The sequence below is a fragment of the Sycon ciliatum genome, chromosome 10 (genome assembly GCF_964019385.1).
Source record: "Sycon ciliatum chromosome 10, ocSycCili1.1, whole genome shotgun sequence".
Classification (NCBI taxonomy): domain Eukaryota; kingdom Metazoa; phylum Porifera; class Calcarea; order Leucosolenida; family Sycettidae; genus Sycon; species Sycon ciliatum.
The window spans coordinates 1,018,525-1,044,891 of NC_088652.1; the positions used below are offsets into that span (position 1 = coordinate 1,018,525).

Genomic DNA, 26,367 nt, shown 5'->3' on the forward strand with positions numbered 1-26,367 from the left:
ATTGCTTGTCTGTGTGAATGGTTAATGCTTTCCTCGCGTAAACGACATGTTGTATGCGGGCACCTGCCTTCCATTCCATCTCCCACTATTCTCTTTTCCTCCCTTCCTCCCCTCCTCCCTTCCTCCCTTCATCCCTTCCTCCCTTCCTCCCTCCCTTCCTCCCTTCCTCTCTTCATCCTTTCCTCTTTTCCTCCCCCCCCCCCCCCTGTGTTCACAACCTTGTTGTTTGTGTTCCGAATCATGTATGTGTGTGTGTCAATAGGCGCAAGTGTACAACGGCGACGTGACACGACCAAGGCTACTCAACTGGGATATCAACATGAACACCGGTGACATCACCATGGTCTTCGATGACGTCATGCAGACAAGCGGCTTCAGCGCGGCGCACATCACGCTGCAGTCCAACAGGACGGCGGCCGTGACGACGAACAGCTTCACGCTCACGTCGGGCACGAGCAGCGGCACGCCAGCGTACACCGTCACATTCACACTATCGGCATCCGACCTCAACTCGGTGAAGAAGCTGCGAACACTGGCCACGTCGCGACTCACCTCCTTCCTCTCCTTCACGTCGAATCTTGCGAGCGACGTGGCGGGCAGGATCGTGCAGTCGGTGGTCTCCAGCGACGCTCTGCAGGTGCGCGCGTTCACCAACGACACCACCCCGCCTGAGCTGCAATCCTGGACCGTGAACATCTCCACGGGGCTGCTGTCGCTGACGTTCAACGAGATTGTGGACCTGACAAAGTACGTACCCACCACCATCACTCTGCAGAACGCACAGACAGCGGCCGCGTCCACTGTGTCGAGAACGCTCGCGGGAGGTACCCCGACGCAGACGGACTCCGCTACCAGCCTCACAATGCCGCTTCTCTCTGCTGATGTTGATTTCCTGAAGGGCAACACGAGCATCGCCACCAACGAGAGCAACTCCTACATGTCGTTCACGAGCGGTTTGATCACCGATATGGCGGGCACGCCGGTCAAGGCTGTACCCAGAACACAGGCGGTGCCAGCGCGTCTACATCATATAGACGTGCAGCGTCCCGTACTCACCAACGTCACCTTCGACTTGGACTCTGGAGTTCTGGTACTGGTGTTTGACGAGGTCGTCAACGCCACCTCTCTCATCATCACCAGCGTCAATGTTCAGAATGTATCCAGCGCTGCCACGGCAACCGATCGCGTCAGCTTGTCGCCGTCGACGAATATCAGCACCGTGCCGAGCACGAGTGTCACTCTGACCCTCAGTGCTGCCGATCTTAACCGCATCAAGGCAAACACGGCGCTAGGCACTAGCACTGCAAACACGTTCGTCTCCCTGGCCGCCGGGGCTATCGCCGACCAGGCTAAGAACGGCATCGCCACGGCAACGCTTGCGACGCAGGCTTCGGTGTTCTCCAGCGACACCACACCGCCCAGTCTGAACGCGTTTGACGTGGACACGGGCAGCGGTACTCTAACCCTGGAGTTCTCAGAGAGCGTGGACACCGGCAAGTTCAACTTTGCGCAGATCTCCATCCAGAGCCAGAAGGGTGCCGGTGGAGTGTCTGTGGCCCTGACAGCGTCCACTGTGTCTAGAACGTCGGCGAGCCGTGATATCATCACCATGAAACTGGCCGACGCCGTGCTGGATGACATCAAGCGAAACACTCTTCTGGCTACCACACAACTGAACACGTTCCTGTCAATGACAGCCACGGCCGTGCAGGACTATTCCAGCCTCGCCGTCGTCGTCATACCGACCACAAACGCCAAGGATGTGCGCCTGCTCACCAAGGACGCCATCAAGCCGTCCCTGTCCAGCTTTGCGCTCGACCTGGACACAAACGTTCTCTCGCTGACGTTCAACGAAGTGGTTCTGGCCGCCTCTTTGAACGCCTCCTACATCACGCTTCAGGAGGCGGCAACATCAGCAACGCAGGTCGTGCGCCTTGCGGGCGGAACTGTTTCCACGGCAAACGCACGCATCATCACTATCACCCTGCTCACGGCGGACGTGGACCGAATCAAAGCCTTCTCCGTTCTGGCGACGTCGAACACCACAACGGCCCTGTCGCACATTGCCGACATGGTCAACGACACGGCCAGCAACGCCATCGACGTGCTGACAACGCCGCTACTGGCCAGGAGCTTCACGAAGGACGCGGGCGTGCCTCGTCTCGTGTCCTACACCGTTTCCATGGTGAGGAGCAGCACGCCCGCGGTGCTCCGCTTGTCGCTGGTCTTCTCCGAGATCATGAACGCTTCGTCCTTCGACGCCACCACCGTCACGTTTGCCTCAGGCAATGCCACGCAGGCTGGCCGTTCGTCGCAGAAACTCACCGCCACATCGCTTACCGGTGGCTTCAGCAGAACGCTAACGTTGAACGTCAACTCGGCAGACTTGCTGTTGATCCGAGGCAAACGTGGACTGTTCGAGACGCTCGCGAGCAGCTTCCTCTCACTGACGTCGGCGTCCATTCAGGACATGGCTGGCGTGGGAGTGCAAGTCGCTACTGACGTACAACCAACCGCACACACGGCCGATCTCACACCGCCGCTGCTATCGACGTACACTCTCGACCTGGATGGACGACAGCTACTGCTCACCTTCAACGAGAATGTAACCACCAGCTCTATGAACGTCTCCTTACTCACAATTCAAAGTACGGAGACATCGTCCGCCACCTCGCTGACTCTAAGCAGTGCCAGCATAGTTACCAGTTCTCCCATCAGCGGTCGTGTCATTGTGGTAACCCTGACGACAGCCAATTTCGAAAGCCTATCGACATCTACTTCCCTAGCAACCGGCGCCGACACTACATACCTGTCGTTTTCCGCTGCTTCCGTTCAGGACACCGTTCAGAATGCGATCGAGGCGGTGCTAGTATCCAAGGCATTGAAAGTGACCACGTACATCCGCGATCGTACTCAGCCGACACTTGTCAGCTGGAGCTTCAACCTTGCCACGCTGAAGGTGGAGTTGAACTTCTCCGAGATCATGAATGCATCGACGTTCCTCCCCGCTCAGCTAACGATCCAGAACCAACAGTCAGCCGAGCCGTCGGCATCCTATCGCCTCACTGGCTCCAGGAGCCCGTCGACCGCAAACGGCCGAGTAATATCTTTCACGCTGACGGAAGCTGACAAGAATGCCATCGCAGCGCTGCCCAACCTGGCGGTAAGCCAGCTGACAACGTATCTCGTCATGGGAACGGACGCGGCTACGGACGTCCATGGCAACCTTGCCACTCGTATCCGTGCCGAGAACGCCCTGATTGCGTCGCCGTACACTGGCGACTCGACCACACCGGAGCTAGTCCGCTGGGAGATCAACCTCAGCACTAACACTCTCGTTCTCAGCTTCAACGAGACCATCAACGGAACGTCGCTGACTCTCTCGGAGTTCACCGTTCAAGACGCAGCCACCAAGGTGACACACTCTCGCACACTCACCACCAAATTCACGGCCACCACCAACTCAGCAAACTACACAATCACGCTCAGCGCAGCCGACAGCAATCAGATCAAGACCCTCGGGCTTTGCACCAGCACCGCAAACTGCTTTGCAGTGTACACGGCGGCGTTTGCTAGAGACATGGGCAGCATCTCCGTGCCAACACGAGCAGACGGATCCGGTCTGGTCGCATCCCGCGCAACCCAGGACACCGGCGCACCACGTATCACCGCGTTTGCCGAGTTCAACCTCCGCACCGGCGAGTTGATACTGAGCTTCAGCGAGATTGTCAACGCCAGCACGTTTGACGTGCGGAAGCTTCGCCTTCAGACTCTGTTCTCCGAGCCGATCACGTCTCTGAACCTGACGGGTGGTACCGCGTCGCAGGTGAACTCCGATCGCATCACCGTGAAGATGCTCACCGCCGACCTGTACAGCGTGCAGCGAATTGAGACCCTGTGCGCCCACCGAGCTACCTGCTATCTGACTGCCGAGGCCGGAGTCGTCTCGGATCTCGCTGGCAATCCCAGCCGTGCCATCGTGACCGGTGAAACAACTAGCCTGCTGGTGCAGAAATTCACGGCTGACGTAGACGCTCCCACACTGTCCAACTTCACACTGGACTTGAACGCGGTGCGTCTGTTGTTGACCTTTTCTGAAGGCGTGCGCTCATCTCGTATCGACCTGACGCAGATCACCTTGCAGAGTGCTCAGACGTCGCTAGGCGGACTACTCGAGTACGCTTTGACGGGAGGAACGCTCCCACCGTCCGACGGACTCTTTGTCGTCAATGTCAGCCTGACCACTGCTGACGCCAACGCCCTCAAGGAGAGAGCGTTTGCCAGCAATCGCTCAAACACGTTCTTGAGAATGACGGACCAGGCGGCGGTGGATATGGGCTTGGCCAGGAACAAAGTGAGTGCTATCACCGACGGACAAGCACTGCAGGCGGTTACTGTCATTGCAGACGTAACCTCTCCCACGCTGACCGCCTTCCGTCTCAACACCAACAACAACGAGATGACTCTGACCTTCAACGAGCCCATCAACTGGCAAACTTTCAATGTTTCTTTCATCACGCTCCGTTCATCCACTGCTGGCTCTGCATCACAAGTACAGCTGACCGGAGGTACTTTCACCTCCACGCAGCCATCCGTCTCAAACACACTACAACTGCTCGAGGTGGACATCGGCGTGATCAAGCAGAACTCTAACTTTGGCACTACCACGGCCAACACTCTCCTCACCATGCCAACCGGTGCTACTAAGGACGTTGCTGCTCAGAACAGCGCCGCAGTCGTCAACAAGCAGGCTGCGGCCGTGACTGCCGACAGCACGCGCGCATCGCTCGCTAACTTCTCCCTTAACGTCGAGATCGGACAGCTGAACCTGACGTTCACTGACGTGGTCAACGCCTCCACGTTCACCGCCACCGCCATTACCATCCAGAGTGGCGTGGACGCGGTAGCCGGTAACAGTGCAACTCTCACCACATCCAGCACCACGACCAGCCCCAATGGCTACGTCCTCGTTGTCAATCTCTCCCCCGCCGATCTTCTCAGCATCAAGTCTGCGGGCACGGTGGCGCGCTCCGCTGCCAGCAGTTTCCTGACGATGGGCGCACACGCCGTGGACGACCTGCAGGGCCTGGACGTGCTGGCGATCACCGACGGAAAGGGCAAGGGAGCGGTCGCCTATGTCGGCGACATCTCCGCACCAACGCTCGGCAACTTCACCGTGAACCTCGTGTCGAGCTCGCTCACGTTCACCTTCAGCGAGCCGGTCACTCTGGCCTCGTTCAAACCGGCAAACGTTCGTCTGTTCGGCAGCACCGCCTCGACTGTGGCTAACGAAACACTCAACGTCACGGGAGGTACGCCGACGCGCTCCGCCGACGGTCGTTCCATCACGCTCACTCTGTCCACGACGGATCTCAACTTGCTCAACACCAAAACAGGTTTGTACACGGCGCTGAACAATTCCTTCGCCTCGCTCACCAATGACACCGTCCGCGATCTGTTTGGCAATCAACTGCGCTCCGTTGGCCCCGTGCAAGCGTCTTCGTTCACCAAGGAAACCACCGGGCCGTCCGTGACGAGCTTTTCACTGGACGTCAACTCCGGCAATCTGCTGATAACGTTCAGCGAGAGCGTGGTGGCTTCCACGTTCAACATCACTGCACTAACCCTACAGACAACGTCAGATTCCACGCGCTTGGCACGCGAAACCTACCGCCTGACCAGTGGCAGTGCCGTGTCGTCAGCTTCCGGCACCGTTCTCAACGTGACGCTCAGCACCACGGATTTGAATGCTGTCAAGGCAACCACTGCCCTGGCAACGAGCAACGCCACGACATACCTGGCCGCCGTGTCGGGAATGGTGCGAGACGCTCACAACAACCCGTCTCGTGCCATTCCGGCAACTCGTGCCCTTCTTGTAACTACCTACACAGGTGATGTGTCAACTCCGCGACTCGTCAGCTTTGACGTGAACATGACCGCAGCTCAGGTTGTGTTCACTTTCAGCGAAACGGTGAAGTCGGGTGATTTGAAAGCGACAGCCGTTACCTTCCTCGATGGAGCCAGAACTGGCGGTGGCAAAACCTATCAATTGAAAGCGGGTACACCATCAACGGTATCCTCCACCATCGTCACCCTGACCCTGGCCTCGTCGGATGTCGATGCCCTAGCGGCTATTGACAACCTTGTGTCGGCAGCTAACACCACCTACGTCACACTGACGGCGGACCTGGTGAGTGACATCGCTGGACGACCGCTGCAGGCAGTCACCACAGGCGTGCGAGTTCGTAACTTCACCGCCGACTCCGTCTCCCCGAAACTGCTGACGTACACGTTTGACATGAACGCCGGTACGGTGACGCTTAACTTTGACGAAGTCGTGCGCGTCTCAAGCCTGAGCGCGGCCGCGGCACGTGTCAGTTTGTCCGACCAGACGCTACCGCAATCTCTGGTCGGCAGCACAGCAGTAGCCGGATCTACGAATGCCAAATCCGTAGTGCTGGCTCTGTCTCTGGCCGTGCTAAACGCCATCAAGCTGGAGCAACGACTTGCCATCTCCCAGGACACCACCTATCTTAACTTGACTGCCAGCTTCATCTCGGACATGCACGCTAACGCGCTGCAAGCGCTGACGGCCGTACGCCGAGCGGACACCTACCGGTCTGATCTAGTGCGACCGAGCTTGGCCGGGTTTACCCTGGTCGGTGCCACTGGCGACGTAGAACTGACATTCTCGGAACCCGTCGATGCTTCCACCATGAACATCAGCGGTCTGGTGCTTCACAACGCTGCCAACCAGTCGACGTCCTCGTTCCGCCTCACCTCGTCCACCGCTGGCCCAGCTGCCACAGCCGACGCCAGCACCATCACCTTGGCGATTGGCACGACGGATTTCAACTCCATCCGCGATCTGTCGTCATTGGCAACGAACTCCAGCAATACGTACCTGGCGTACACGGAGGACACTATTCGCGACATGGCCGGCAACAAGCTGCTAGCGGCTAGCGCTCAGAATGCCACGCGTGTCACCAACTTCACGCAAGATCTCTCAGCGCCCACCGTACGCAACTACACACTGGATATGGACGGCGCCACTCTGGTGATCACGTTTACCGAAACCGTCGACTTTGCCCGCTTCCAGATCACTGGTCTGGGTCTGCAGAGCGCTCAAACTAGAGTCACCGCCGGTGGCACAACGACACAGTTCATGACGTTCACCGCAGCCAGCACCGCCGTGCGCACCACGCGCACCGTCGTCACGGTTACCATCGGCGCCAGCGATCTCGACGCCATCAACGCGCGGCGTAACCTAGCAACCAACGCTTCCAACATGTTCCTGACCGCCGCGCCGACCACCATTCAGGATTTCGTCGGCAATCGGCTTCGCGAGGTTCCGACAAGCTCAGCTCTTGGAAATGGCGGGTTCACGGCGGACACGACCAAGCCGACGCTGACGCAGTGGGATTTGGACGTTGATGCCGGACACTTTGTGCTGTCGTTCAGCGAAGCGATCGACGTCACCGCCATCCAGCTAAGCCAGGTGACGTTGCAGGACTTCACGCGCTCTGTCTCGGCCGGTCTCGTCTTCACGGCCACCGGCAACCCCACGCTGGCAGTGCGCACCGTCAATTACACCCTGGCAACCGCCGACTACAATCGTCTGCGTATACAGCCAGTGTGTGCTAACGCGTCCACGTGTCATCTCCGCTACACCGCCAATGCGTTCAGGGACACCGCTGGCAACACAATCTCGGGTCTTATTGACGGGCAGGCGGTCCGTGTGGGGAACTTCACCCCCGACCAGACTGGCCCGCAGATGGTCGCTTTTACCCGCTTCGACCTGGATGCTGGCACGATGCAGCTGAGTTTCAATGAACCTGTGCGTGTGACCGATGCACGGCCTGGTTCACTGACCCTGCAGAACTGGTTTACTGACGATGCGACACTGACCACCAACATTACGTTGGCCGCAACTACTGCAGTCACCTCAAGTGATTCGTTGATTGTGACATTGAACTTGACTAAATCTGACCTGGACACCATCAAAGCCAATACAGCCCTATGCGCGACCGCAGGAAACTGCTACGTGCGCTTCACCGCGTCGTTTATTCGTGACACAGCCGGCAATGCTGTGACAGCTGTTGTGAATACGGCCACACACGCGCCCAAGGACTCGCCTGCAGATTTCGTCAAGGACTTGACAAGGCCTACGCTCGACTCGTTCACGTTGGACCTGAACAGTAGCCGCTTCACCCTCGTGTTTAGCGAGCCCGTGTCCATAAGCACTCTGAGCTCTAGCGACCTCATTGTGCAGAATGCAGCTACCCGCACCGTGTTCTACAAGCTCACCGCTACGTCTGGTGCAACCGCGCAGGCCTCCAGCGTCGTCTTGCCCATAATCAACACGCCAGACCTGATCAAAATCAAGGCACAGTTGCAGCTGGCCACCACCGTGGACACGACGTTCCTCGTGTTTCCCAGCACGTTCGTGTCGGACACGGCAGGAAACGCCGTCCGTAACCGCACAGACGGAGACAACGCACTTAAAGCCGTCCGAGTCATTCCCGATACCATCCGTCCCGTTCTCCAGGAGCTGGTGCAGCTTGACATGAACGCGGAGACACTCACGTTGCGTTTCGACGAGCCAATGAAGACGGACCTCGCCTCCATCAACTTCACGCGTATAACACTCCAGTCGACGGCAGCGGGAGGAGTGCGTGTGAACCTGACAGCTGGATCGGCCGTAACCGCTACCAACGATCTTCGCGACGTCACGTTCAAGCTCGCCGCGGCCGATGTGGCTAGTTTGAAACTGGCACCCACTTTGGCCACTCTTGCCACCAACACGTTTGTGGCTCTGGGCTTGGGCGCGTACCAGGACGTGAGTAGCACGGCTTCTCAAGCCACCGCCGTTGCCATCTCTGGCGGCTTCACTCCTGACACCACCTCGCCAAAACTGCTCAACTACACGCTGGACCTGCAAACAAATCAGCTAGTGCTGACGTTTGATGACGTCATGTCGCGGACCACGCTGGACGTGGCCAAGCTACGGCTTCAGAGCAGCAGGTTTGGCAACGTGAGCGCCAGCACCTACACCCTGAAGGACTCGACGAGCAGCTCTGCCGATGGTTATGTCATCACCATAGCGCTCAGCGTTAACGACCAGAATGCCATCAAGGCGCGCACCGGCCTGGCCACGGACACCGCTAACGTATTCCTTAGCGCCGCTGCCGACACGATACGCGACGTGGCTAGTCAGAACATGATTGCAGTGACCGGCACGGACGGCAAGCAAACCTCTCGCTTCACGCCCGACGCTACATCGCCGGTGATGCGTGCGTTCACCTTTGACATCGCCACTGGAGTGTTGACTATTGAAATGAGCGAAACCGTCAACACTGCCACGGTCAAGGCCACCGAGTTCACACTGCAGAACGCCGAGGTGACGGGAACACGCAGTAGAACGCTGACCGGTGGAACCCTGAACACAACCGCACCGTCCACCATCTTTGCCATCACCCTCGACACCGCCGACCTGAACTTCATCAAGCAGTTCACGGACTTTGGCGTCAGTCGCAACACCACGTTCCTCTCGTTCACGAAGGACGCCATCGCGGACATGGCCGCCAATCCCGTGGTCGTCTACAACCGCACGAAGGCGCTGCGCGCGTCGAGTCACATTCTCGATAGCCGCTCGCCGCAACTGGAGTTCTTCGACCTGGACATGAACACCGGGCGACTGACGACACGCTACACGGAGACGGTGAACGCTAGCTCGGTGAAGCCTCGAGAGTTTGTCCTGCTCGGTACTGCCACTACTTCCATCACAGCGTTGAGCGGTGCACACCGCTTGACTGGCGGTGTGGTCTCCACACTGAACAGCAATCAGATAGTGATCACACTCTCGCAGGCCGATCAGAACAGCATCAAGTCGGACAGGACGCTAGCCCGCAACACCAGCACCGCGTTCCTGCGTCTCGGCTCCGCTGCCGTTAGCGACATGAGTGCCCAGTCTCTGGTCGCCATGACGAGCGGCCGCCTTGCCGACACCTTCAAGGCCGACTCGACACGACCCAGGCTAGTGAACTATGACGTGGACCTATCGTTGGGTACTGTCTTCTTCGAGTTCAACGAGATGATGGATGCGCTGACGTTGGACATGTCCAAGATGCAATTCCAAGCTTCATCAACAGGGATGGGCGTGATTGCACTGGCGTTGACCGGTGGGACGACAACTGCCCGCGAGGCCACCAGCTTCACTGCCAACTTCCTCACAACAGATCTGGATCGCATCAAGACACGCACAGATCTACTGACGAACAGAAGCAACACTTATCTGCAGCTCACCAACGCAGCCATTGCTGACATGCAGGGCAACGGGATCTCGGCAATACCCTTCTCCAACGCCACGCAGGTACGCAATTTCACAGTCGACACCACCAACCCGACGCTGTCCAACTTCTCGCTGAGTCTCACCACCAATGAGCTGACACTGACCTTTAGCGAAGCTGTTCGCTTCCGCTCAGTCAATGTGTCCTCGTTCACGTTGCAAGATAGCCGCACATCGCCCACGGCAACTGTTGTCCTGACGACAGCATCGACTGTGAAGAGTACCGCAGACTCCAACGTGATTGTGGTGAGCATTGGCAAAGCGGATCTGGTCAGGATTCACTCAGCCAAGTCGCTGGCCAGCACACAAGCCTCCACGATTCTCAGCATGACCGCTGGCGGCGCTACCGACACCAACGGTAACCTAGCACTCGCCCGCACTCTCCTGGACGCTCAGGCGTACACAGGTGATGGCGTCAAGCCCACGCTGACTGCGTACTCACTGCGTATGAGCCCCGCCACCGTGCTGCAGATCACGCTGACCTTCTCCGAAGTCGTCGATCTCAACACTCTCAACGTGTCGTTTGTGAGCCTCGCCGCTCCCTCCGTCCAGCCCTACGCCCTCACGGGCGGTTCCTTCTCCAAGGCGCCGGCCAGTGATAGTGTTGTCGTGACGGTTCTTGCCGCGGACTTGCGTGCTCTGCGTGCCCGCCCGCCAGTAGCTACCAGCGTTGCTAACACACTGCTGAGCATTGCAGCGGATGCCGTGCAGGACCAGGCCAGCAACGGCTTGCAGGCATCGACCAACACCACGCCAACTAGCAACACTGCCGACCTCACACCGCCCACGCTCAGCGCTTTCTCCCTGGACCTGAACACGAATCAGCTGCGCTTGACGTTCCCCGAGGCCATCAAGCCGGCCACGGGCAACGTAACCAAGGTAACCCTGCAGAGTACCAACACTAGCGATGCCGTCAGCCGCACGCTGACCTCGGCCAGCACCATCGCCGCGGTTGCTACGGACAACAAGCAGCTATTGGTCAGCCTGGGAGTGGCGGACGTCAACGCAATCAAAGTGCTCACGCAGCTTGCCACCAACCTGCGTAATACATTCATATCACTCCAATCCAGAGCCACGGTGCTGGATCTTGCCGACAACGAAGCAGCTATTATCGCCGCAACCAGCGCGAAGCAGGCAACCACCTATGTGCCCGACGCACAGCGTCCGCGTTTGACCAGTTTTGAGCTTAACATCGCCACGGCAACGTTCACGCTGCAGTTCAGCGAGACGATGAACGTCAACACGTTTGCGCCAGTCGGCACGGTAACCATACAGAGTAGCCGCACGGCTGGCACCGGTACACAGTCGCACACGCTCACGGGCGGAAACATCACCACAACAACCAATTCCTCGTCCATCGTGTTTGTCCTGACGGAAGCGGATCACAATGCCGTACTCCAGCTGTCACGTCTGGCCGTCTCCAACGCCACGACGTTCCTCAGTGTGACCGGCGCTCTCCTTAGCGACATGGACGGTAATGATGTGCAACGCATTCCCACGTCGAGCGCACTGCCCTCGTCTCGCTTCACCAACGACTCCGCTCGACCTACGCTGCTTTCTGCGTCGTTCGATCTCAACACTCTGCTGCTGGTATTGAACTTCTCGGAGACGGTCAATGTTTCGACTTTCGCTGCCACCGCCCTTACTCTACAGGACTTCACAAGTCGCCGCATTAGCAGCTACGTACTGACTAGCGGTAGCAACGCTTCAACCGCTAACGGCGCCCAGGTCACTGTGACGTTGTCCACTACCGACGCCAACGCCATCAAGGCCGACTCGCAGCTGTGCACGTCATCGGCAAACTGCTACGTTCTCTTCAGCAGTGCTCTGATCCGCGACATGTCCGGTCTGTCGGTGCAACCGCTGGCCAACGGGCAAGCCGTCCAGGTAACGCACACCGGCGATCGCACCGGGCCGAAGCTGATTGCCTTCGACAGCATCAACCTGATCAGCGGCGAGGTCGTGCTCATCTTCGACGAGGCCGTCAATCTCTCAAGCTTCAATCCACGCGCGCTGACGTTCCAGGACTTCTTCGAGTTCCCAACAGCCAAGATTACGCTGAGCGGGGGCTCCGTGTCCGGCAACGCCTCGACGAACGTCACGTTCACCCTGACGGCCGATGATCTCATACGCCTGAAGGCGAACACGTCTGTGTGTGTGTCACGTCCCACGTGCTACGTCACCGCAACGTCGGCATTGGTGCGAGATCAGAGTAACCTTGGTAACGTGGCCGTTGTCGACGGCAGTCCAGGTGTCTTGGTGAAGACTTTCCGTGCCGATACCACGCCACCGAAGCTGGACCGCTTCGACCTGACCATGAACGGCAACGGCTCCGTAACTCTTCACTTCTCCGAGCCCGTTCTCTCCACTGCTGTGCGTACGACTGGCTTCACGGTGCAGAACAAGCGCTCCGCCTCTATCTCCTACACGTTGACGGGAGGGACAGTGGTGGCCGTGAACAGCTCCACTGTGCGTATTGATCTGTCCATCGTGGACCTCAACGCCATCAAGCGTGCCGCGTTTGCGTCCAATGCCAGCAATGCGTTCCTGCGCATGGCTCCCAACTCGGCGTACGACACCAATGCCGTGGGCGTCACCGAGGTTACGGACGCTGCCGCTCTCGCCGTGAACACGTTCACTCCCGACAGCACGGCTCCCAACCTGAACGATTTCCTGCTAAACTTGGCCACTGACACGCTTACGCTCACGTACGATGAGCCCGTCGACCCTGCCACCATTGTGCGCGGCGCCATCCGAATCCTGTCCTCGGCCAACACAACGTCGTCCATCTCGCACGTTATCAGCAGCACCAGTGTCGTGCAGACAACTGCCATCTCCAGCACTGTCTCGATTCGTTTGTCCACTGCTGACGTCGCTGCCATCAAGCGTAACAATCAACTGGCGACCAACACCAGTAACACGTTCCTGTCGCTCTCCGCTGGCTCCGTCAAGGATGCCGCTGGTGTCAGCGCCAGCGCGTTCTCGGCACGCCAGAGTCGCCAGGGACATGTCAACGACACCACGGCCGCTAGTCTGACGTCGTTCACGATCGACATGCACAACTCGCTGCTCACGATGACGTTCTCGGACGTCGTGCGGCCCTCCACGCTCCTCGGCAGCGGCATCACCATTCAAGATGGCCGCACGGCGAGCGCCGGAAAGACCCTGGTTCTGAGCCAGCTGAGCAAGTCCTCGTCCCCGGACAGTCAAACCATCATAGTCAACATTGCTGCCGCCGATCTTCTCCGCTTGAAGTCCGTATCGGCTCTGGCAACGTCCCGTGCAAACACCTGGTTGACGCTGTCCGCCGAAGCACTCAAGGACATCTACGGCGTCAATGTGCTACCGATCACCAACGGCAACGCACTCCAGGCTGCGACGTTCCTTGCCGATAACGTCACCGTGTCGCTTAGCAACTTCACGCTGGATATGGACGGCACGCCATCGCTTGTGCTGACGTTCAGTGACACTATCGACCCAGCAACCGTTAACATCACCGCCATCACACTGCAGAGCACGATGACATCATCGGCTCAGTCGCGGCGTCTCACAGGCGGCACTAGCACGCGTAGCGTCGACGGCACCACGGTAACCATTACCATGGCAACGACCGATGTTGACGCAATCAAGCTGCTTGCCGGCCTGGCGACCTCGCCAGCCAACACATACATAGCCATTGATGCGCACGGCGTTCGTGATCTAGCCGCTAACAACCTGACGGCAATCCTCAGCAGCTCTGCCAAGCAAGCTGTTACCGTCACCGGGGATACCACCGCACCCAAGCTGAGCGCCTGGACGCTGAACATGAATACCTCTCAACTGGTGCTGACGTTTGATGAACCTGTCCTCGTGTCATCGCTAGACCTGACCGGTGTCACTCTGCAGCCGTACGCTAGTAACGCGGCCAGCACACAGCGACGCACGCTAACCGGCAATCAGACCGTGTCGGCTGTGAATGGCCGCAGCGTTACAGTAACCATGCTTGCCACGGACGTCAACGCCATCAAGGCCATAAGTTCTCTCGCCGTCAGCTCTGCCTCATCCTTCATCTCCGTTACCAACGCAACTGTGAAAGACATGAACGGCAATGCCGTCACTCCCGTCTCCCTTGACAACGCTCTGGCCATTGTTGCCGCTCAGTTCACCGCAGACGCCACGCGACCGTCGCTCAGCTCCTTCTCCGTCGACATGAACACGGCGCGACTCACTCTGGTCTTTGACGAGACGGTCGACGTGTCCGAGGCCGTTGTCACGGAGATCACGCTGATCGCGGCGCCCGGCTCCGCCACACTGCTCAAACTGACCGGAGGTGTAAAGTCCACTACGGACGCCACCTCCATCACCGTCACGCTGAGCGCAGCCGATGTCGTCTCCTTGCAGCTGCTCTCTGGTCTGTTCTCAGCGCAGAACACGTCGTATTTGAGCTTCACCAGCGCGGCGTTCAAAGACATGCAGGGTCTGGCAGTGCAGGCGGTAACCACGGCTACCCCTCGTCGTGCTGCCTCGTTCTCTGCCGATCTGCTCAAGCCGCGACTGCTGAGCTGGACGTTGGACATGGACGGCGCTGCGAGCATGCGACTGAACTTCTCGGAGGTTGTCAACAGCACGTCTCTGGTGATGAATCGCCTCACGATCCAGAGCACGTCAGCCGGAGGCAGCTCGCACACGCTGTCCACGTCGACAGTCAGTGCTGGAAACGCCGCGTCCATCGTCGTAACCATGTCGACCGCCGACGCCAACTCTCTCAAGTCCAACGACAACCTGGCCACGCTCCGCTCAAACTCCTATCTGAGGTTCAACGCGGCCGGAGCCGTGTCGGACATGGCTGGGCGCGAGAGCGACGCGCACACGGCGGGTGTACTCAGCGAACGCTACACGCCTGACACCACACCGCCCGTGCTGCAGAACTTCACGCTTGACGTGAACGCCGGCACGCTCACGGTCACGTTCGACGAATCCGTCCGTACTGCCTCGCTCGTGTTCCCGCGCATTCAGATCCGCGCGTCGGCCACGGCCTCAGCAGCAGCGGACGTCGTGTCGCTGAAGACGGGCACCAGCACGAGTGCATCTGCCAACACTTCAACCATCGTGATACGACTGGGATCGGTTGCTCTCAACGAGTTGAAGTCCAAGCCGACGGTGGGAACAGGCCAGGCTAACACGTTCCTGGCGTTCCTGGCCCAGTCGATTACAGACACGACCGCTCGCATTGTCACGACGGACCAGGTGATCGGTGCGTCGGGCCACACCGTCGACACTGGGCTACCTGTGTTGGAGCGCTTCGACCTGGACATCTCGGGAAAGCCGTCTCGCCTTCTGCTCACGTTCAGTGAATTTGTGAACTCCAGCAGTCTGAATATGGCCGCGCTGAGCCTACAAGCCACGGCAACTGGCGGAGCAGCAGTCACCTTTACTGGCTTTGTATCACCCGTCGTGGCAAGCAATGCAGGGCTAACTCTCACTGTCACCCTACTCGACTCCAACATCAACAGCCTGAAGGCGCAGACTGGCGTTGCTGTTAGCAACGAGACCACGTTCGCCGTGTACGGAGCTACGTTCATTTCCGACAATGCAGGCCGCGGCATCGCTGCATCGGCGAGCACATCGGCGAAGCGCGTAACGCTGTACACAGCCGACGCCCTCTCTCCTACACTCAGCAACTTCGACGTCAGCTTGACTGCTGGGACGGTGACTCTAGCGTTTGACGAAACCATCAACTCTCAGACGTTGGACGTGTCCAAGATTCGCCTCCAGGCATCGCGTACTTCGTCTCTTGTATCCCTGCAGCTAACCAACTCGAGCACATTGAACCGTACCACTCACAGGGACAACGTCGTCATCACTCTCTCGACGACCGATCGCAACAACCTCTACCGTCTGGCGCTGTGCACCAGCGCCACCAACTGTCACGTGTCGTTCCCCAACACAATGGCGAGCGATAATGCGGGCAACCGAGTCAACGCAATCCTCATCACCGCCGCTAAGGCAATACGCACGTTCACGAACGACACAAACGTGCCGACACTCGTCAGCTTTGTCCGCTTTGACCTATCGACCGGCTCCATCCTTCTGAATTTCAGCGAGACAATGGATGTGACGACGATAGCGTACGATCAGATTCGGCTGCAGAGAGTACCGGGCACCACGCTAGCCATTTCGCATTACAACTTAACCGGTGGGACCACCACATCAGCGGACGGCACCCAGGTGCTGATTCAACTCACCAAGACGGATCTAGATGGAGTTAAGCTCGTCGCCGGTCTCTGTGAAGCGGCCGTTTCGTGCCTGATCACGTTGCCGAGCACGTTCATCCGAGACAAGGCTGCAAACCCGCTGACTGCCATCACCAACGGTGCCACGGCTCAGAGTTTTGTCGCGGACCAGACGGCACCGTTGATGACCGGCTTTGACGTGAACATGAACTCGGGCCTTCTGACGATGAGCTTCGACGAGCCAGTCAAGCTGCCAATGACCGTCACTGATCTCACGTTGATAAGCAGCGCGGGTACTGGCCCGCAAACACACCAGGTCATTAGTGCACAGACAATCAGCACCGTCAACGGCCTGGTCATCTCCATCACGCTCAGCCCGGCCAGCGATCTCGAGGCGATCAAGGCCAACGCGGCGCTGTTTGCCAGCCAAGCCACCAGCTTTCTGCGCTTCACGACTGCTCTGATCACTGACATGAGCAATCTGAAGATCAACTTCACTCAGCCCGTCGCCGCCAAGACGTTCACTGCGGACAACGTAGCACCTAGCGTGCAGTCATTCTCACATCTGTCTATGAACGCGGGCACTCTGCGCATCCAGTTCAGCGAGCCGATGGATCGCGCCACGTTCGACGTCACCAAGATAACGCTGCAGAGCACCCTTAGCAACGGCACGGCAACGCAAAGCGCCACTCTGACCGGTGGCACCGTCACGGACTTTGACACGGTGCTTCGTAAGGAGCTCCAGGTCGCACTTCTGCAGGCTGACATCACCACCATCAAGCTTTTGAAATCGCTGGCCACGGAACGGAACAATAGCTACCTTACTCTCCAGGCGGGCGCTGTTCGCGACATGGCAGGCAATAACGTAACCGCTGTGCAGGTAGTTGCCGGCCGCAGGGTTGTCACGTTCGTGGAAGACATGTCTCCGCCGGCGCTGACCAACTTCACGTTCAACCTGAATACGTCCGTGTTGTCTCTGACGTTCAACGATGTCGTTTCGGCCAGTTCGCTGCAAGCGACGTTCATCACGCTGCAGGACAAATCGGCCCAGAACGGCACGGCAAACGTCTACAAACTGAAATCTGGGAGTACTACGTCGACGGACGGCTACGTCATCAATGTGGATATTCCGGCGACGGATTTGAACGAGATCAAGCAGCGTTCCGGTCTGTGCACAGCCCTGACTAACTGCTACATCACCATAGCAGGACAGCTTATTGACGATCTTGTGAGACAGTCAGTTAACGCCATTGTGCCGAGACGTGCGCTGCGCGCCGTGTCCTTCACCGATGATACCGTGTCGCCTACACTGGTGGCGTTCAACATCAGCCTTCAGGCGGAGACGCTGACCCTTCGGTTTAGCGAGGCCGTCGACATTACGTCGCTGAAGGCGCAGGAAATCACCGTTCAAAATGCCAACGCGAGCGGTGCAACCGGCTTCCAGTCCATCAAGCTAACTGGCGGTACGCCAACACCCTCGGTAACCGGCGTGACCTTCAGCCTTAAGTTCACGCAGGCCGATCTGAACCGACTGACGGCCATGATACGCCTGGGCACGTCGCAAGCCGACACCTTCCTGACGTTCACGAGCCGCATGATTAACGACATGCGATCTAACCCTGTGATAGCTCGCTCCGGTATGCCCAGTGTGGGTCATCTCCCTGACAGTACTAAGCCAAAGCTAGCCAACGTGACGCTGGATATGGACTCTGGCGTCCTCTCCTTGACATTTGACGAGACGGTACGCGCAAGCAGCCTCGACGTGTCCAAGATCCGCATTCAGTCTGGACGCACTGCACCGATCACATCACGTCTGCTGCTGGCAGGCGCCGTGACCACGGTAAACAGTACGGTAGTGAACGTCACCATGAACAGCACGGACTTGAACCCAATCAAAACCCTGTTGTCCCTGGCAACCAACACGTCCAACACGTATGTCACGCTACTGGCCAATGCCGTCCGCGACATGAACAACGTCGCCATCGACGCCATCCCAGACAGCGCTGCCGTGCAGGCGTTCAGTCACACTCCCGACACCACTAGCCCTGAGCTCATCGAGTTCGAGTTCAATCCGGGCACCAGCCGGCTGTCACTGACGTTCTCCGAAACCGTACTGGCTTCGTCCCTCGACCCGACCGCGCTGAGATTCAAATCGAATTTCGGCCCCTCGCTGTCGACGTTCAACGTTACCGGCGGACAAGGTTCGCTAAGCAACATCAATGTGCTTGGTCTGACGTTGACGAAGGCTGACATTGATGCCATCAAGATCAACACTGCGCTGGCTACCGGCTCACCCAACACATATCTGTCGGCACGGTCTAACCTCGTCCGGGATATGAACAGGAACGCACTTAAGGCCATTACCGACACCACTAGCCTCCACGTCACTAACTACGTGTTGGATCAAGTGGCCCCCCGGGTGCTCAACTACACCCTGGATATGAATGCCGGCACGATTGAACTCTCCTTCAGCGAGTCCATCAAGGCGTCAACGCTAAACGCGCGCGCTCTCACCGTACAGACGAACACCAACGTGTCGGCTGGTTCCTTCAGGCAGCTGACCGGTGGAGTGATCAACTCGACAAACGGACCCACGCTCAAGTTCCGGCTTCTTGCCGCAGACCTGAACTTCATCAAGTCCAAGACGGACCTGGCTACGTCCACCGCTAACACGTACGTGTCGTTCACTGATAGCCTGATCAAGGACATGTCTGATCGTCTCGTAGCCCCTGTCAGCGGCACGAATGGCACGATTGCATCGGGCTTCGTCACCGACACGATTGCGCCGACTCTGAACTCGTTCAGCGTGCGAATGGCCGGCAATCTGCCTCCGCTGCTGCTGAGTCTGACGTTCTCTGAGTTTGTTAGCTCCACCAGCCTGGTGTCTACTCACTTCACACTTCAGCCTGTGAAGAACAATACGGCACCGACCACTGCTCACCGACTGAAGATCAACGGAACAGTGCGACAGGCGTCCGAGACCGTGCTGGAACTCACCATCAACAACACCGACCTGACCAGTGTCAGGGACCTGCCGAAGCTGTATCAGACGCGGGACACGTCCTACCTGTCGGTCCAGGCCGCTGCTGGGCGCGATGCATTCAACAATGCTCTATTGCCTGTCGGCGCCGATGGTGCGCTGCAAGCAGTGACGTCATCGGTAGACCTCATCCCTCCTCGCATATCGCAGTACACCCTGGACTTGGATGATGGGCTGTTGATCTTGACAATGAACGAGAACGTGCGCACCGACAACATTCAGCCCGGCCGCCTGGTGATCCAGTCGGCGAAGGCCACCATCACGGCCTTCCTGTCGGTGAACGCCTCGACAACAAGTGCTGTGACACTGGGCTCCACTGTCACGTTTACTCTCATCAAGTCCGACCTTGTTAGACTGCGTCAGGCCGCCACGCTGGCCACCGGTCCCTCGAACACTTTCCTCTCGGCGTCGCGTGGCTTCGTCCAGGACTCTGCGTCGAACAATGCCGACGCCATCCCGGACTCCAATGCTACCGTGGTCACCACATTCATTGCGGACGCTCTGCGGCCGAATCTGACTCGCTGGGACCTCAACACGGACACTGGAACTGTCAAGCTTTACTTCACCGAGGTGGTGAACTACAAGTCATTTGATCCCAAGCAGCTCACGCTCCAGTCCCAGATTTCCGGAGGCAGGAACTACACCCTGACCGGCGCAGTGGTTACCACCACCAAAGATTCCACCGTCCTCGACTTCACCTTGATCCGTGCCGATCTGGACGGCATCAAAGCTATTCCGCAGCTGGCAGACTCGGGCTCGTCGGCGTATCTTGTTGCCTCGACGACCGCCATCCAGGACGTCACTGGCAACTTCATCAACCCGCGCTTGAAGACGAACGGTCTGAATGTGACGTCGTTTACTCGCGACTCCACACGGCCAAACATCACCAGTATCGACTTCAACCGCAATACGGGAATCTTGACGCTGCGTCTCTCGGAGACCGCGGACGTAAGCAAGATCCGCGTGGGACTCATCACCCTCCAGACTAACAGGACGCTCACCGGAGCGTACAACCTGACCACCGGGAGCGTAGTTCGTCATGGCAACTCGGCCAATGTGGCAATCACCCTGGCCGGTATCGACCGCGATGAGCTGAAGCGGCGAGGTGTGTGCCTGCACATCGGCATTTGCTTTGTATCGTTCTCTGCCGACGCCATACGTGACATGGTCGGACTTCAGGTGCAGCCCGTTCTGCCGGCGGTTGCCTTGCCGATCACGACATTCACCAACGACACCACCAGTCCCGCGCTGACCATCCGCGGCTTCACCAAGCTGGACCTTCAGCTGGGGCAACTGCAGGTGGCCTTCTCCGAAGCCGTACGCGCTGCGACGTTCAATCCCGGGGCAATCACTCTGCAGGATCTGTTCGAATCGCCGACAAACTCGTTCAAACTCACCGGCGGGGCACGCATCACCGTCGAAAACGCCAACAACATCACCTTCAACCTGACCACGGCCGATCTGGACAAGATCAAAGCGCTGCCGGACCTGTGCTCCCGTCGCAGCAACTGCTACCTCACCGCTGACTCTACACTCGTTCAGGACATTCTCGGCAATCCGATGAAGGCCACTGGTTCAGGCTACCCGGGTCTCATTGTCGGCACGTTTGTCGATGATAACCAGGGACCGGACCTCACTTCGTACGACATCAACATCAATCTCGGAACGCTGACCATAACGTGGAACGAGCCCGTCCGGGCGTCCAGTCTGAATGCGTCGGGCATCATCCTGGTCGACGCCGTCCCCACGGCAACGCAGCAGTACCGACTCACCGGTGGGACGACCACGTCTGCTAACGGCCTCTCGATAGTCGTGCGTCTGACCGCTGTCGACCTGCAGGGACTGAAGGCCACCAACATTGCCAAGAGCCAGGCCAGCACACGTTTAGGTCTGGACACCGGCGTTGTGAGAGACTTGTCCGTAGCCGGCCTGGAGAGCAAGGTGCGTGCCATTGCACAGGCTCTGCAGGTACGGAACTACACCGGAGATACACAGGCCCCGACGGTGACAAGCTACCAGCTCAACCTGGTTGCGGATCGCATCGTCATCACGTTCAGCGAGCCCGTTCTCACCTCACCGCTCGACTTCAAGCGCTTCAGCCTGCGGCACAACTGCACCTCGAACGCTAGCTACACGCTAACTAACGGCTCGCTGGTGGGAAATCCCCCTAACGGCACGCGCGTGCTCACCATTGCTCTGGACGCGGACGACATCGTTCGTCTGAAGCAGGACGCTAACTTTGCCACCAACGTGAACAACAGCTACCTGCAGATTGCCGCGAGCACCGTCCGTGATCTCGCCGGCAACTTCCTCGCGGCCGTGCCCTGCCTGAAACCCACAGCTCACTCTGCCGATAACACACGAGCGTCGCTGAACGCATTCACACTGGACATTCAGACTGGTGTCATGAATCTGACGTTCAGTGACGTGGTGAAAGCGTCGACGTTCGACGCTGCCAGCGTGACCATTCAGGATGCCAAGACCAGTACGAAGAGAATCACTCTGACCACGTCCACACGCACCGCGTCAGCCGACGGGTTTGTCATCCGGGTTACCATCTCCGCGTCGGACCTGTTCCGTATCCGTGGCGAACCCAACCTGGCACGCAACGCCGACACGACGTTCCTGACAATGCAGGCGTCGGCCATTGACGACACGCAAGGCGAGGATGTGATCGCCATTACCAACGGCAAGGCTCTCAAGGCCAGTCGTGTTGATCTGGACACGGTGGCACCAACACTGGATAGTTTTGATCTGGACATGAACCTGGGAACTGTAACACTGTCGTTCAGCGATGCTGTCAACCGCACCAGCTTCAATCAGTCCGGCGTAGTTCTGCAGAATGCCCTGGCCGCCGCTACCAGCACACTCGCCCTCAGCGGTGGTGCAGTCACACAGAGCGGCCTGGGACGAATCCTCACCATCAAGTTATCCAAGATACAGTTAGACACGCTCAGTGCGTCCTTCCTACTCGGCGTGGACAATGCTACCAGCTTCCTCAAACTCGAAGCCAGCTCGGTGGCGGACTTTGCCAAGAACTTTGTGCCGACTAAAACCCTGAAGGTGAAGAACTTCACCGCCGACACCACCAAGCCCACGCTGACGTCCTTCTCGCTGAACATGAACTCCGGCCTGCTGACGTTGACGTTTAGCGAAACCGTTCAGGCGTTGTCTCTGGCGTCGACTAGCCTCACGTTCCAGCCCGTCGGCGACAGTCGATCGGCTCTGGAGCGGTACACGCTGACCCAGAACGGACAGCGCTCCACCGCCAACTCCACTACGCTGACCGTTGGGCTGAGCACGGCCGACGTGAACGGCATGAAGGGTGTGCTCCCGCTGGCCAAGTCTAACATCACGACGTACCTGTCTTGGGCCGTTAGTATGGTGAGTGACATGGCGGGTAACACTATTGACGCCAAGCTCATCAACAGTGGTCAGCGTGTGCTGAGCTACACGCCAGACACGGTCGCTCCCTCGCTGTCTAACTTCACGCTGAACCTCAACGTGTCGCCGGCCACTCTCGTTCTGACGTTCAGTGAGACCGTGCAGGCTTCGCTTCTCTCCGTCCAGACGCTGACACTGTACGCGCTCAACAACGCGTCGTATCAGTCGTATCAGCTGACGGGTGGCACCCCGACGACCGTCAACTCTCCCACCATGACGATCACCCTGACAACGGCGGACCTGCGTGCTATTCAGAGACTGAACACGCTGGCCACCAAGCAGAGCAATACGTATCTCAGCGTGCAGAACACCACCGTCAAAGACATGTTCTCTCTGTCGCTCACCGCCCTGCCTGCCGCCTCGGCAAAGCAGGCGGCCTTAGTGGTGGAGGACAAGATCAAGCCGACGATGACATCGTACGACTTGGACATCAACACGGGCCTTCTGTCGATTACGTTCAGCGAGATCATCGACCGCAGTACCATCAACCTGACCGGTCTGATCGTGCAGTCAGACAACGCCACTGCTCCCTCGTTCTCCGTTCCCCTGACAACCACCACCAACATCACCACCGCCTCTAACTCGCACATTTTCGTTCTGGACTTGTTCACCCGTCTCGGCGATGACTTGGACAAGATCAAGTTGAACACGTCGACCGCCGTCAGCAAAGCCACGACGTATCTAAACATCCTGTCCGCCGCAGTGAAGGACATGGTGGGTAACGAGATCGACAAGATCGCCGCGCCCAAGCAAGTCAACACGTTCACGCCCGACACCACGGCGCCGGAAGTGTCCAGTTTTGTCTACGACAACGCCAACGGAACGCTGACGCTCGTCTTCTCGGAGCCGGTCAACGTGCGTACCATACGCACCACGTACATCACGGTGCAGAACGCACAGAGCAACACGCTGCCGTCCACGTCCTTCCTGACGTTCTCGACGGGCACAAATAGCACGAGTGCCAACGGCGGGACGGTGGTGATCCGGCTGATCCGCGACCCTGACTTCCTGGGCATGCAGAACCGGAACCTGCTCGGTACCAACATTGCCAATACTTACATCAGCTTCTTGAGCGACATGATTCGCGACATGGCGGGACGGCCCATTGCCGCTCGGAACGCGCTCAACGCAATACGCGCGCTGCGCGTCACTGGAGACTTCTCCGGTCCGCAGATCACCGACTACAAGTTTGATCTGGACTCGGGAATCTTGTCGTTCACATTCAACGAAGTGGTCAACTCCTCAGCCGTCGCCTTCAAGACCAACCTCATCACATTGCAGAGCAGCGAGGTTGCAGGAGCCGGCACAGAGTCCGTATCTAACCTTCAGCTGGGTAAAATAACTCCGGGAACCGGAACTATTATCAACTTTGAGCTCACCGAGGCGGACATGAATCGTATTCGCAAGCTCCGCAACCTGGCCACAAACACCAGCAACACTTACCTCCGGCACAGCACCGGATTTGTCATCGATCCCGCTGGCAACCTGGCCAACGCCCGTACCATTGGTTACAGGGTTAGCCTGAAGGCCGGCATCACTGCCGACTCCACCAAGCCGAAGATGAACAGCTTCTCTCTGGACATGGACTCTGGACTTATGAACTTGACATTCAGTGAGGTCATCGATGCTCTGACGCTCAATCTCTCCCACCTGACTCTGCAGGACAATGCTCGAAAGGTGGCGGTCAGCTACAACATTCGCTCGACCACCGCTCCTACCACACTCACGGAGCTGGTACAGATCACTCTCAACACGGCGGATATCAACGAAATCAAGCGTCTCAGCATCTGCTCGAATCAGTCGGACTGCGCGTTGACCTTCCCCAGCACCCTGGTGCAGGACATGGCTAAAAATGCCATCGAGGCCAAGGTGGACGGTAGTGGCATATTCGCGACGCCGTTCACTCCCGACTCGAGCTCACCCACTCTCGTGCAGTTCCAGACCTTGGATCTGGACCAAGGCTTCGTCGAGCTCAGTTTCTCTGAAACGGTCAATGTTGCCACCTTGGACGCAACACAGATCTACTTGCAGGACTGGTGCTGTGCCGCTTCGACCGGAAGTCAAATCATCAACACCGTTCGCAACCTCAACAAGGCCGTCTTGAACAGCACCGACGGCACCCTGGTCAAGTTCTTCCTGGCCAAGGACGACACGGACTTCATCAAGGCCGACGCGAAACTCTGTCCGACGGCGGTAAACTGTTACATCCGCTTCACCGGTTCGATGATCGACGACACTGCGGGTAACAACGTTACTGCCATTCTGAACGGCACCGTGGGACGGCAATCGGAGAGCGCTCTCAACCTGATTCCGGACACGACTGCCCCGAAGCTGGTCAGCTGGAACTTGAACATGAACACCAGTGTCGTTACACTGGTCTTCGACGAACCAGTGGAGGCGCCGCGTCTTGAAGCAAAGACGGCCGTGCTCCAGAACCTGGCAAGCGCTGCTGCTACCGCCTCGTTTAACCTGACCGGCAACAAAGGAGCCGAAGTGGCCGTCAACTCACTCACCGTTACGTTCACACTGAACGACGCCGACCTGCTCAAGATCAAGGCGGATCGCGCGCTGTGCACGTCCGTGAACAACTGCTTCCTGGCGTTCCCGGGCGCGTTCATCATTGACACGGCCAGCAATCAAATCCAGGCGCGGCCCGTGAGCAATGCCGTCAAGGTGAGCGTGTTCACCAATGACACCGTCTCGCCCGTCCTGACCCGCTTCCAGCGCCTGGACATGAACTCCGGGCAGGTGACGCTCAGCTTTTCGGAGCCCGTCGATCACCTGACGCTGCGTCCCACGGAGCTGGCGTTGCAGGCGCGTACGGACGGTACCAGCGGGGTGACCGTCTACAACCTGACGGGCGCGCTGAACGTAACCAGCACCAACGACGGCACCACCGTCACCTTCTCCCTGAACGCCAACGACATCCGCGAGATCAAGCTTCGCTCGGATTTGGCCACCGAAAGTACGACTGTAAGGACGACGGTAAACACCTTCCTGTCCATGACGCAGTCGGCAATTCGCGACAATCAAGGAAACCCAGTGATAGCTATACCCGTTTCTGCTGGCACGAGTGTAAGTGATTGTTCATGACCCCTCGGACTCTGATAATGCTCTGGACTCTGTTTGATCTTGTATGATCCGTTTTAACCCACTGATAGTGTAAGGCAGCTGTCGTACACACGTATGCACGCATGCTCACACACGCGCGCGCGCGCGCATACACACAGACTCACACACGCGCGCACGCACGTGCACACACACACACACACACACACACACACACACACACACACAAGTTTGACTCCTCTTGCCCTCTTAGC

At 58.3% G+C, this 26,367-nt stretch overlaps 1 protein-coding gene across 1 annotated transcript in view; it reads left to right on the top strand.

Moving 5' to 3' along the window:
• The window catches only part of LOC135825719 (uncharacterized), a gene marked incomplete in the record, with an annotated part of 167,999 nt that overhangs the window by 29,191 nt on the left and 112,441 nt on the right, over window positions 1–26,367 (top strand). The window contains 1 exon segment of the mRNA XM_065338340.1: window positions 263–26,119. Within this exon segment, the coding sequence (XP_065194412.1) occupies window positions 263–26,119 (25,857 nt within the window).